The 14,276-nt window shown below is 37.9% G+C and overlaps 1 protein-coding gene across 2 annotated transcripts in view; it reads right to left on the reverse strand.

Moving 5' to 3' along the window:
* Positions 1-258: 258 nt before the first annotated feature.
* The window catches only part of KLHDC10 (kelch domain containing 10), a 53,263-nt gene continuing 39,245 nt past the window's right edge, over positions 259-14,276 (reverse strand). For both annotated transcript variants that reach the window (XM_024762805.1, XM_024762796.1), the window contains 8 exons: positions 10,066-10,287; positions 8,303-8,457; positions 6,960-7,108; positions 5,296-5,380; positions 4,368-4,434; positions 3,277-3,324; positions 1,245-1,384; positions 259-613 (listed from right to left, as the gene is read on the reverse strand). In XM_024762805.1, coding sequence (XP_024618573.1) covers positions 404-613; positions 1,245-1,384; positions 3,277-3,324; positions 4,368-4,434; positions 5,296-5,380; positions 6,960-7,108; positions 8,303-8,457; positions 10,066-10,287 — 1,076 coding nt within the window. In that variant the 3' untranslated portion in view covers positions 259-403. The remainder of the gene's footprint in view (positions 614-1,244; positions 1,385-3,276; positions 3,325-4,367; positions 4,435-5,295; positions 5,381-6,959; positions 7,109-8,302; positions 8,458-10,065; positions 10,288-14,276) is intronic.

The raw sequence follows: 14,276 nt of genomic DNA on the forward strand, positions 1-14,276 counted from the left end.
TTAATTTTATTTTTGTTTTTATTGATGATGTTGCTTTAATTTATAGAGCACTGCCTGACAGGGTCATATCCTTAGAGTTCCTTTAAAATTTTCTTTATCTTATCTTAATTCATAACATTATTAAGGTACTTTCAGACTTTCCCTCAACTCCATCAAGGAAGAGGGAGCATGTGAGTATGTGTGTGTGTACTGGGGCAGAAGGGAGAGAAGCAAAGAAAAAAGCACGAGGGAAAGTGAGATTCCATAAACTTAAAACAATTTACAGAAAGGCATCTGATGTATTTTCTGAATAAGGCCTTGATCAGGGTAACCAATCCTCTCTGTAGCACATTCTACACTGCCCATAAATAAAGGAGTCTCTTTAAATTAACATTTCCAGTATCAATGAACAGTCCAGAAATCCTCATTTCAAGCGCTCGATGAGTCCCTGTGTGAGTCCAAGGTGCAGAAGCTGTGTCCGGGAGAGGTTTGCTAGGTTGGGGAAGGCCGCAAGCAGCTTCTCCCACGCCAGTTCCAGCAGGCTAGGAACCACCAGCCAGATCTTAAACAACGACCCAGTCCGTTTATTTTCGTGGATGTTCACCACTCCTCCATGAATGTACATGCAACCAGCCTATGAACAAATGGCAGTCAAAAGAGGATAAATTCACATGGGAGAGAAACAGGTACTTACGCTGAAGATTCAGCCAAAAAGTTCATAGTAGGCTGAATTAGACAACAGGAAACAGAAAAGTTTCTCACTGATCCCAACACGGTGCAGAGATCAAGAAAGGCTTAGATACTGAACGAGTTACTAAGGGAAAAGCAAGAGGCTGGTTTTACTTCAACAAGAACTCCAACAACGGTAAACTAAGACTATATTAGGCATCCCCTGTGTCCAGTACTAGGGTACAAGGTGGAAATAAAGGTCTTTGCATTCAAGAAACTAGTAGAATCTTCAATAACATGGCATCTTGGGGGTAAAACTGTTCTGCCCTCCCAGGAAACACCTTTGATGTCACTGTCAGGGCGTGAATGCCACATATAGCATTGCTTTTACATTTATGTTGCTCTTTTAAGCTTGTATTATGATGGTTTTTCTCCCCTTTTCTCAGAGGAAGAGCTAGCTTTGGAAGAAAGGTTTTAAAAACACATTCTTAATCCAAGCTTTGCTAATATCAGAATCTTCTTTTCTTGCTATATGTCTAAAAATATCTCCTTATCATCTGCAACTACATAAAAAAGATACGAAAATGAAAGCTTACTGGTGTAACAGCTGCACAGTGAAAATAAACTGGCTCTGGCATGGTAGCTGGGAGCTTTACCCATTGAAAACTCTGCAGATTCAGCTTCCAGATATCTCCCAGGATCACTTCTCCATTATAGCCCCCGCAAATAAACACATCTATCAGGAAAAGAGAAAGCCAAAATCACACAAAGGAAAAGGGCCACGGTGACAGCATGTCCTGTAGTAGCTCTCACGGCTAGATGACACGGGACCAGTTCAGTCCCCATACCATACAGGACTCCAGCTGGTGGGCCGCTCATGCTGCTGTCCTGTCCCTCACTAAAGTTCGGACACTATGTTGGGATCTTTGCTAGGGCTAAGAATGCAAGCCTCTGAGGAAGCTTCATGTCTAGGTTCTCAACTACAGGTGCCAGGCATAGGAAGTGAATGAGCAAGAAGGTTCAGGGAAAATAAACAAATAGGTCCAGGGAACAAACAGGAGTGCACATGCTCTAACGAGGAAGATGGCGATGCAGCTCCAGCTCATCGATGCCATGCAGGACTTAGGGTCAGCAACTGCCAGATCTTCCAATTTTTTAAAAGACACTGGAAATCCAGATTTTTTGAAAAGTGAAACATTTTGATTTTTAAGTATTGGCTACTAATTCAAAAACTGTAATACACACATGAGCCAAAAAGAACACATCTGCAGGCCACCAGGCTGCAAACTCTTCTTTTAAATAACATCCTGAAAAGGACAGACATTTTTCTGCCCATAGAGACAAACATTCTCTACTTAGACAATTAACCTGCAGTGTGCAGTTTGGGGGCACAAAAGAGGTTTTTCCAAGCTTTCTTCAGCCCAAAGAGGACAGTTTGAAGTCCCATTTGACCTGTACCAGTTATTTATGTCAGGAACAAAACCTTCCCAAAATCAAAGGGTTTTTTTTTATTATTGTTCTTGTTGTTCTTTTTGTTTTTATAAAGTCAGTTAGTTATAACTAAGTAGACAACAAGTAACAAAGGCTATGTGAACCTTCAAGCTAAATGCCCACAACTATAGCTGAATTCCATTTGTATGGTGCCTGGACTCAAAGAACCAAATGAATACATGTGTTAACTCAAATCTAGATCAAGTTTAAGTCAATACAATTAAACTATAAAATATACTGGAAACTTTTCTGGCTAGGATTTTAAAAAAAAATCTAGATCAAGTTTAAGTCAATACAATTAAACTATAAAATATACTGGAAACTTTTCTGGCTAGGATTTTAAAAAAAACTTTTCTGGCTATGGATCCGTTCTTAGAGAGGCAAAGCTGAACAACGCCACTATCTATAAATCTTGTCCAAAGAGGAGAAGCATAATAAAAAGCGCCTCTGTACTAGAGATGGCAGCATAATCCTAGTAAAATCTGAACTAAGCTGCTGAAAGGATACAGGCTATCAAACTCATTTACACACACCTTCCTCCCCTCCAAAAATGTAAGGTGGTATATCCAACTATAAAATAAGCTGTAAATTAAAAGACAGGATGGTTGTCCAAAGAGGAGTCATTTATCACACTCAGATAAAGTAGCTGCAGCTGCTTTCTGAAGCCATACAATGCTTGTGTTGTAATATGGCCAAAGAATGAGCTAAGAGTTCTATCTGGTATCAGATAGAGAAGAGAATAAACCTTATGAAATAACACTCTGAAGGAGCGATTACAATTTTAATACAATGTCTACCAAGGTTTCTACTGTATGTCAGGATTATTAGTGTTACCCACCAAAACCAGAGACATCTGTTGAGGCGGGGTGCTGAACGACTAGGTGGTAGAGTAAAAGCTTATTTATCACTTATTTTTGAGTTCTGTGATAACTGAGGGAACCCAAACAATACATTCGTTTACTTTATGAAAATTGCTGAGAGATGCAGAACTTTGTGGATTTCCCTTTAAGTCTAAACTAAAAGAAATAGACTCTCCCCAAAGTTATGCCTCTTTTAAAGAGTTATCATTAAGAAATAAAATAATCTCAGTATGTACAATTACAAAAATGGAACCAGCCTGTTATTTAAAATCCTTACCATTTTTTATCTGAACACAACTGTGACACCTTCGGGCTGCAGGAAAACCTGCCAAACACATAAATACAGAAATTCCATTATTCACAGAAAGACTGGGAGTAATGGTGATCCGACACAGCAAAAGACATACTATGAATAACTTGCTTAAAACAATCCCTTTGTTTTGCATTAAAGCAAACATTGACTAGTCCTTCCAATCCTGCCTTATTTCACACTAGAATAAAGCCATCATAAGTTTCATCATAATGATATAATGTTAAGGTGTCAGGAAAACAAAGTGAGGTCAGTGGGCAGGGGTTACTAGTGGCTTTCCCAAGCCCTTTTACCCACAAAGAGACAGGTAGATCTTGATTTAAGGGCCTACTTTTATCCTTCCCAGATTTCCCCTCTTCCACAGAATTCACCAATCCCCATTGAAAGTCTGTGCTCATGGGCTTCACTGGCGGTACAGTGGTTAAGAATCCGCCTGCCAATGCAGGGGACACGGGTTCAAGCCCTGGTCCGGGAAGATCCCACATGCCGAGAAGCAACTAAGCCTGTGCGCCACAACTACTGAGCCTGCGCTCTAGAACCCGTGAGCCACAACTACTGAGCCCACGTGCCTAGAGCCTGTGCTCCGCAACAAGAGAAGCCACTGCAATGAGAAGCCCGCACACCGCAACGAAGAGTAGCCCCCGCTCGCTGCAACTAGAGAAAGCCTGTGCCCAGCAATGAAGACCCAATGCAGCCAAAAATAAATAAATTTTTAAAAAATGAAATAAAAAAAATAAAAGTCTCTGCTCAGTTGCTGAGGAAGAATAATAATTGGGCTAAGGAATACAAGTAATTTCTTTTCTTTTTTTCTTGGCCACGCCGCACAGCATGCGGGGTCCTAGTTCCCAGATCAGGGATCGAACCTGTGTGCCCTGCAGTGGAAGCTTGGAGTCTTAACCACTGGATCGCCAGAGAAGTCCCACAAGTAATTTCTAATACCAATTTAACAGATATTTTTCTTCTCATATAATGCAATAAAATTACTTTTTCTCTTTCAGAACAAGTAAAACTATAAAATACATTTATTAAAGATAAATGAATCAATATTTTAAATTTACCTATTTTTTCATGGGGTTTTGTTGCAATTTCCTCCCATGCATTCGTTTCAAGGTTATATGCATGAATCTTGGAGAGAAAAGAAAAAAAGAGGATACACAAAAAATTTTAGCTAGCCTGAAAACTGGATTTTTCGTAACAGCCTGTACAAACATACTCTTGGTTGAAAAGCCTTCTTTTCCTTTGCTATTCTCTGATCTTTCCTAATTCTAATATAAGGCAAAACATTAAATGAAGCAATTGAAAATTAAGCACATACATAATTTTATTATTTTTAAATCATAGAAAAGAATGAAGAAAAAAGTTGGAATTCTGCAACTTGCACATTTTCTACAATGAACATGTATCATTTTTATAACAGAAGAAAGCAAGTGTTGGTAAGAAAACACGGAACTGCAGTTTTGACAAAACTTGAAAAAGACCATTAAGGTTCCCAATCAGGAGCTCTGAGGCCTACAGATTTCCCCTGGGACATATGGATTTAGAAATGCCACAGAGACAGATGAATAAAAGCCCTTCAGAACGCAGCTTTCTAAAGGTAGTGATGTGCAGTCCTAAACATGCCTGTTCTTTTTAGATACACAGCACTGACAATGAGAGGGATGTGACATTCTGAGAATCCTGGTTCCAAATCTAATTAGTTGCTCCATTTAACCAACTATTATCTTTCTTTTAATGTCTTTTCTCATCTAGCATAAAGAGATAATTCTAATAAAGTATTTTCAGTGTGTGATTATGCAACTGTCAACTGGAAAGCATATCAGGGGCACAGAGTTCAACCTTATAAAGAGCATCTAACACAAAATAGGTGTTGATGAAGAAACTGCTTAAAATTACAATATCTACAGTAACAGAATTGTTACTTATTATGCTTAGTATAACACATGCCTCTCTCTAGCCTTCTTCCTCTCTCTCTCTTTTTTAATATACCTTGTTTAAGGAATAAGCTGTCCAAGAAGTACCACCTCCCAAGATGTAAATCCTCTGCCCATCATGTGCAATTTCATGTCTGTATCTGAAAATATACAATAAAATACATTTATAATTATGGGAAAAATGATCTACCTAAGATTTGGCTGCAAGACTTTTTATTGCATCATTATTTATAATAATAAATTATTGGAAATAACCCAAATGTTTAATAATAGTGAATTGGTTAAATAAATTATACAATATATAAAAAATGGATTAGCATGCAACCAATAAGAATGTAGGAACAGAGGATGGTTAATATACTGAGAACTTCTTTTCATGTCATTAACTGAAAAAAAAAAATCAGTTATATAAGAGCAGATAGGCTATAATCCTACTAAGAATTTATAGATATACAAATATGCACAGAAAATGACTATAAGGATACATGCAAAATGTTAACCCTGGTTATCCCTGAGTTTAGATTTTGCTTTTTATTTTCTTCATTTTGCTTATTGGTATTTTCTAGATTTTCTATCATCTTTTTGTGATAACTTTGTATAAGGGGGGAAATTATTACAGTTTTAAAAAGTGATCTGCCTACATTTAATTAGAAAGCTTAGACTATGGGCTTTCAAATTAAGACACTTATTTAACAGATACAAAAATATCAGAAAAATTATGCTACATAAAACTATGAATATAATATGAAACACCTACCAGAACTTTTATCCAAGCAGTCTAGCTAAAAGCTGAAACAAGTTATAATATGTCCATAAGATGATTCAAAGAAGGCAACCATGTGAAAATGCTTTGAAAACAATCTATTTCCTCCTTTCCCTGGAGGCCCCAGTGCTGATAAAATAAATTACATCAAAATTGCTCCCCATACAAAGCCAGCTCCCAAGTCCTCTCATGGTAGTTCTGCAATAATCAGCCCACTAAGATACTACAATAGAAATAAGTCTTCCTTGGCACCCATGTGTCATTTTTTTAAAGGCAACAAAGACATAATAGTCTAAACAGTGAATAAAAAATTATTTACTGTCTTTGCTTTTAAACTAGAGGGCAAAAAAACCTCTTTAAGTTTTCCAGTGAGTTTAATTCTAAGAAGAGGCAACTGCTACTAGGAAAAAAAAAAAGTGAAAGATCTACGACTGCTACTAGAAGGCAACTAAAGAGAATCATGTGATGTTTGAGTGTTTAACAGAGCACTTAAAATAAATGACCTTCCCTTCCTTTCTTCCATCCATCCAACCAACACTCACTGAGTACCACTACGGGCAAGGCACTGTGCTCTTACTGGGGATACGGTTGTAAGCAAATGAGCCAAAGAATCCTAATATGCAAGTTAAGAAGGGAAATCAAAAAGTAACTAGAATGTAATTATTTTGCCTGTAATATGAAATTTAGTTACAATTGTTACCACTGGTTTCACTATTTTCCTAATGCAGGAAAACTGAAGTACAAGAGGAAATAACAGGAAAAAAATTCTTTAATTCAGAGGGAGATATCATTCCCTCACCAGAAGATCCTTCTTTAATGCTGAACTGGGATCTAACAGCCAGTTAGCTATTTTAACCAGGCCAAAGGGTCTTCTTCAAACCATACTGCCAATATTCTGAAAAAAGAGTAAAATCTTAGCAAGAAAGAATAAATATGCTTTAATCCTAGAATCTCACCTCTCTTCTGGTAGATCACAGGATAGGTTGTTTGGTTTCAGTTGTGTCCACTCTCTGGTACTGAGATCTAATTTGTGCAGGTCTGTGCTGTAAATATAGCCAGTTGTCCCTCCAAAGACATAAAGGGAGCCATTGATGATAGCCATGGCCTGGATAATGAGGAAAGGTGAACGAGACTTCCTCGTTAACACTTGATTGAAGAATGTAACCTTATTAGATATCCCCAAATCAGGTTTTATGAAATTTTCTTGTATTTTTTAACTTTCTAAAAATCAGACCCTTAAAAAGGACTAAAGATTTTAGAGAAACAGAGATTATTTTTAGAAAAGTTACCTTTGCTCAACTGGAAAGAAAGTTCTATCTAGATAGGCAAAGGGCGTCAGATGATCCTTAGGGGTCCTAGCCAACCAAAGAATTTATAGATCATGGACATGAGCATTTCCACTGAAAGCTGCTTCACTTTCTAAGCAGTCTGAAGAAAAATGCCCTTAAGGAGAAGGAGCAAATATGAAAATAAGGCACCAGAATCCCTTAAGTAAGAAGTCTAGAGGTGGCAGTCCCCCAAACTTGACATTTTCCACCAGACTCTTCTCAGTGTAAGTTTTGCTATTGTTATGGTAATTTATTAGAGTTTAAATGCCTCCTGTGGTGGGATATGGTCATCCAGTATGTGCCTCACACATAGTTCAGAAGCTATGTATCAGTACCAGTGCCAGCCAGTGCTAGTTGAGAAAGAAGCCACAGCTTTGGTTGTTTTAAGCTTAGCCCATTACTCTCAAAGGGTCCCTGAAGTATGGTGAGTTGTTTTCCTACCTTTTTAGATACAAATGTTCAAACCTAAGGTTTGAAGCACTAGAACCTAACTGGAAACTAATTTCTATATAATCTGTGTTTTAGCTCAGATCTGTATAAAAGTCTCTTAACATCACTGCCTTAGCAAAGACCCAGTGGGACTCAGTAGATAGGGATCATCTACCCTATTACTTAGGTTAGAAAGCTCTTCAAAGCATCATAACACTCTAAAGACGATAGGACCTGGGCCATAAATAGCCAAATCTCTCATTGGGGGTGGGTGAGGTCCTGACATTTATAGAAACCTCCATACAGGTCTAGATCATTGATCTTAATCAGAAACAGAGTAAGGGGGAAAAAAGGAAAGAAGAATGCAAGCAACCAGATTTACAAACTACAATTTCACATCAGAACTGAAATATCAAATAGTAACCACAATGAATTTATTCTCCATTAACAAAAATTGGTGGCAATATAAATATGCTGACATTGTTCCTGGAACTAGAAAATCTGAACAAATACATCCACAATGACTGGCTATAGATTGGTACCTGTCCATATATACGACTGGGTTTCTTCCCCCGACAGCTGAGTAAAGCCCATCTCTTATACTTCACGTTACAGACATGGACGTCATTGCCGTTGCTCTCACCAAATGGGATGCCTGTTCCTCCAAACACCAACAGGTTGTTTCCATGCAGCACAACTGGGAAAGGAGAAGCACAAATTTCATTTTTGTACTGGCTACCTGCAATGTGTTCCCACATTAACCCAGAAAATCTGAGAAACTCAAAAATGTCTGCTTTAATACTTTCAGAAGATAGCTCAAACCACTGACATATAACTACTACAAAGTTTTACAGAAAAAGATCTAATTCACACTATTTCACATAGCTCACTGTTTGATATGTGACATGTATTGTGAAATGCATGAAACACTGTATATAACAATACAGAATGATATGAACTACAATCCACCACTGCTGCTTAACACAGTTCAAGTACACAGTAAAGCAAAAGAAAATGAAGGATCATCACTGCCTTAGCAAAGACCCAGTGGGACTCAGGATGAAGGGATAAAAGGATCATTCGGTTTTTGCCAGGGGAATGATCTCTACATTTTAAATTATAGTTTCTGTCATCTTAATCCTCCACCAGATAAAAAGAACACGAATATCCTGCTAGTAACTTTCTGCTCCTGTCATCACACACACTTGTATATACTTTTTCTCTCTCTGATGGCAAATATTCTGAAAATACTGCTACTGTATTATTTCAGTGACTTTTTTTTTTTAAACCAATTATTCAATTGATGTAGTGTAAGAGTCAACAGCATGAGCTCTGGTGCCCGTGAGAGCTGGGTTTAAAGTCTCGTGTGACCTCAGGAAAGTTATTTAATCTCTCTAAATTAATCTTCCCAACAACCCTATGAGGTAGGAACTATTATTATCTTTTCCATTTTTATAGATGATAAAATAGAAGTGGTGAGAGGTTTAAATAATTTGTTGAAGGTTTCCTAAAAAGAACCTTGCCAAGCTAGGGTTCAATCCCAGGCAGTCTGGCTCCAGAGCCTGCACTCACAGCCACTGCCCTTCGGGCCTCTCTAAAGCCTCAGTTTCCTCATCTGTACAATGGCGATAATTCCAGTGTTGGCATCATAGAGATGTTGTGAGGATTAAACAGATACCACATGTGAAGTACTTTGCTCAAGAGCTGCAAACCCCATTTGTTGATCTTCTACTACATTTTGCCTAGCATATATACGATAGTTTATGTTGAACCCTCTGAGATATTATTAATTCCATTTTATAGGTAAGTAACTAGAAGCTAAAAATCATCTGTCAAGTAAATGACATACAGCTGGGCTTCCCTGGTGGCACAGTGGTTGAGAGTCCGCCTGCCGTTGCAGGGGACACGGGTTCGTGCCCCGGTCCGGGAAGATCCCGCGTGCTGCAGAGCGACTGGGCCCGTGAGCCATGGCCGCTGAGCCTGTGCGTCCAGAGCCTGTGCTCTGCAACGGGAGAGGCCACAACGATGAGAGGCCCGTGTACCACAAAAAAAAAAAAAAAAAAAAAAAATGACATACAGCTAAGTTCGAACTCAGGACTATCCAGCTCACAATTGATTCTGAATCACCATGCTATAGCATTGACACAGTATTATCACAGTAAGAGTCTATCCATTAACAGGGTTTAATTATATTACTATTATGATTTAGTATTATTAAACATTATTAACAAGGAAAACATGTGACACTGAGCCAGACCTCTCAGACATTTCATAAAGTCTAAAGTTCAGAACTGCTGGCACTCACGTGACATAGATGCCAACTCTCGGGGCATGTAGCCATCTGTGCCCATCTGGTGCCATACTCCTGTAGCAAAATGATACCTCCAAAGCTCCCTGAAGAGAGGATAGTCTTCATTATCTGGCCCTCCTGATTCATCATAATCTGGGTTATAACCTCCAAACACATACAGATTGGTATTATCTGCCACACAACGATGTCCGCTTCGTGCTGGTGGAGGTCTGTGGCCTAGGAGAGAAGAGGACAGCTTTCCACAGATGACCCAGCACATTAAAAGCACAAACAAAATTTGGCAACAAACATTTTATCTTTAAAAGGAAATCAGGGAAAATTTATAATGTGGATGTACTTTTTATTTACTTAGGTTATTTTATACATTCACACATACTACTTAGGATTTTAAGGAGCTAGTCTCCATTTCTATTTCATAGGACTATTTTCAGATTTTGATAACTGTAAAAAGATTTTTCCCAAGGGAGGCAAAATAGCATCATAAACTTGAGAAAATGGCTGGTAACTTGGAGTTTTCAAGAAAATAAGGCGGAGGGGTTTAATAATCCAAAAGCTAAAAGGACAGATTTTCTATTTTCTTAGAGGAGAAGAAAACACAGGCCAACGAAATTAAACTGAAAATATTAGAGAACTACATAAATATAATCACAAATGTGAATGAGTCATGTATAAATAAAAATACACATACATAAAACCTGTGATTTTTCCACAATATATAATTATACACTTAAAAAGAAAACTGGCTTTCAAAGAGTTATAGCAATGTCTGGAATTTAAATACCACTCCAGACATTATGGTAGTTAACAAAGAATATCCCTGTATTTATCTCAAAGAGCATCTTTCATCCTATTAAGAACTTTACTGAGAAAAGCTATTTCAGGGAATTTCCTGGTGGTCCAGTGGTTAGGACTCGGTGCTTCCAATGCTGGGGCCCCGGGTTCAATCCCTGGTCAGGGAACTAAAGATCCCACAAGCTGCACAGCCAAAAGAAAAGAAAAAAAAAAGCTATTTCTACAATTTGTATTTGTAAGCTTTCTGAAGTTTAAATTATGTCAGCTAGTTTACTAAAAGTTACTTCAAGATTATTTTAGAGTAAAAAACCCTGGAATTTATATTACTTCTATTATCCTTACAATTTTTACACCAGTCTACACAAACCCTTATATAGCTACAGAACCAAAGATGCTTAAATACACACTGGATGGAATAAGCTACTATGGTCATCTGTTATCCTACAGATTTATCTACTTTCATATATTAGGAAGAGATACTAGTATAATATTTATGACAATGCTGGACACCTAATAAACATTTGTTATATAAACATTTATTACCAGCCTAATATAGGCCTCACATACTTATATTTTAAATCAAAATCCCACTTCCTACGGTATGCTTTTAAACAAGAACTGAAAAGAAATTGCACAGAGCTAGAAAAACTAAAAACCAAACGAACAAACCACGAATCACCCAATCACTTAATTCCAACCTGTTGGTCCTGAGAATCTTTGATGGCTCCTTACTGCTCAAGTTTGAAGTCTTCAAACAGCAATTCAGAGCCTTTCCTGATCCTGATCCCTCACACTCCTGCCTGTTTACGTCTGTCTCTCTGCCTAGAAAGCCGAGTCCTTCCCTTAGCTCTTGGCCTGGTCTACCTAGCCTTCAATGCCTGGAAGTTCCCTGGTGGCCTAGTGGTTAGGACTCTGGGCTTTAACTGCCATGGCCTGGGTTCAATCCCTGGTCGGGAAACTGAGATCCTGTAAGCCACGCAGTGCGGCCAAAAAAAGAAAAAACCTACAGCCCTTACAATTCAGTACCATACCACTCAAATAATAAGACAGACATGGACAATTAATAAGACGATTACACCATAACTATGTAAATACATAATAAATATAATTTTAGGCAAACTATAATCACTTAGGAAATTTACTCACAAGCTGTGATTTACCTCAAGTGAACTCAGTTTCTCTTTCTAAAAATCTTGAAACACAGAAAACGTGGTGTGGAAGAAAGAGCAATAACTTCTACAAATATCTAGATTTGAATCCAGGTTCTTTCTAACTGCTTCCTTGAGCAAGTCACTGACCCTCACTGAGTCTCAACTTCTTCATTTGTATGAATGGATTATTATTCCTGTACTTTACAGATTTATTATACTTGCTATTATGTTAAAATGTTTATTGGTTAATAATATATGTATCTTCCCAGGAGGCTATAAGCTATTTGAGGGAAGGGGAATTATTTGCATTCACCTTTCTATTACCAAACCTAAGGCACACAGAAAACACTGAACAAATTTACAAATTTAATTTTTCTCTACTCATTTAGTTAATATTTATTTTTCTTCTCCAAATAATTCTAAGTTTCTAAAGGGCAAAAATCATGTATACCAATTAGCCTGTATCACCCACAACACCTAAAACAGATATATAACAGACACTAGAAGTTTCACTGATACTAACTTCAGGTCAAAGTTAACAGTAACAGGGATGATCAAAACAGTGTAGAGCTCTCAGTGGACTTTGATATTGTGCTTAACAGAGATACAATTTTGGGGACAGGGGTTGGATTATGCAATGGTCTTCTCAAAACACAAATGTTTCTAAGAATTAGCAAGACAAATTTTAAGAAAAAAAAACAGAGTTGCTATGGTCAACAGACAGGAACTCTAAGAATCTCTATAATGTCATTTGCTTTATTACCTGGAGCCAAAAGATACTTTTTGAAACTGCTTTTGGGCAAATATGAAAAGAGATACAGTATATTCCAGGATTTTCTCTAAACGACTGTACAACGGAGAAGACATTCCATTCTAAGTTTACTGCCAACTATTTTTGACAAATGTAACTCACATGGATTAAAGGTTGAGGAGTCAATGAAAGATGATTTTATATTTACCCACTCATTCATTCATTCATTAAGCCAAAAATATTACTGGACGCCTCTACATACCAGGTACTGTACTAGTTGCTGAGGATACAACGGTAAGACCATTACTCTTTCTGTCCTCTGCAGCTTACAGTCTAGTTCTGCGCTGTCCAACACAGTGGCCACTAGCCACATATGACTCCTGAGCATCTGAACTAAGGCTGGTTCAAACTGAGCTATGCTTTAAATGTAAAATACCCCCTGGATTTCAAACACTTAGTATCCAAAAATAAATGTAAAGTTACTGATTTTTATAACTGAATATAGGTTGAAATGACATTTTTGATCTCTTGAGTCAAATAAAAATTAATGTCACCTATTTTTTACTTTTTTCATGTGGCTACTAGAAAATTTAAAGTTTTGTGGCTCACATAATATGTCTATCAAAAGCGCCTGTCTAGCTCAATTGCTGGCTTCTGTAAATAATGCCATTATCTATGCAAATTAAACTGCTGGGTAAAGAGCATCTGATCAACGTATGATAAATATTAAACATCCTGTCAAGAAGTCTTATAGCTAGGAGTAAAGAGGTATCTATTCTTTCTCTTTAGTCAGTAACTAAAGATTTCTTTGTACATATTTATAGTCCAAGAGTGACTAACATATTAGAAAGCCATATTTTATTTTGAATAAATCATGGGGATTTATCAGGGTTAATGTCACGGAGACTACACATTAATTTTCATTATAAAGAATATAGCATAGGCTCCTCAACCTTGACCAAAACTTAACTGGGTTTTAGATTCTTAAAGTAGTTCTCTGAATCTTGTCCCAAATTCTCCATGTGCAAACCCCACTTTCCTAAAAAGTACTCGCTACTAATAAAATCAGCCACAGAATTAGGTTACCTGATTGAGGAACTCCAATTAGAAAATGCAGAAGTCAAAAATTAAAACTGAACCTGTGGGCTTCCCTGGTGGCGCAGTGGTTGAGAGTCCACCTGCCGATGCAGGGGACACGGGTTCGTGCCCCAGTCTGGGAAGATCCCACATGCCGCGGAGCGGCTAAGCCCATGAGCCACGGCCGCTGAGCCTGCGCGTCCGGAGCCTGTGCTCCGCAATGGGAGAGGCCACAACAGTGAGAGGCCCGTGTACCGCAAACAAAACAAAAACTGAACCTGTATGCAGAGGTGAACTCAATACCCAGAAGGGAACATGCAGCTGAGGGAGTATGTACCTGTGGTAACTGAGCCATCTTTTTGCTTCAGTGTGCTCATCATGTGACAATGATGAGCACACTTGCTCTTTACCCCAGGGAGTAAGCCAGAGTTTAC

The sequence above is a fragment of the Neophocaena asiaeorientalis genome, unplaced genomic scaffold (assembly GCF_003031525.2).
Source record: "Neophocaena asiaeorientalis asiaeorientalis breed wild unplaced genomic scaffold, Neophocaena_asiaeorientalis_V1.1 scaffold681, whole genome shotgun sequence".
In the NCBI taxonomy this organism is placed as follows: Eukaryota; Metazoa; Chordata; class Mammalia; order Artiodactyla; family Phocoenidae; genus Neophocaena; species Neophocaena asiaeorientalis.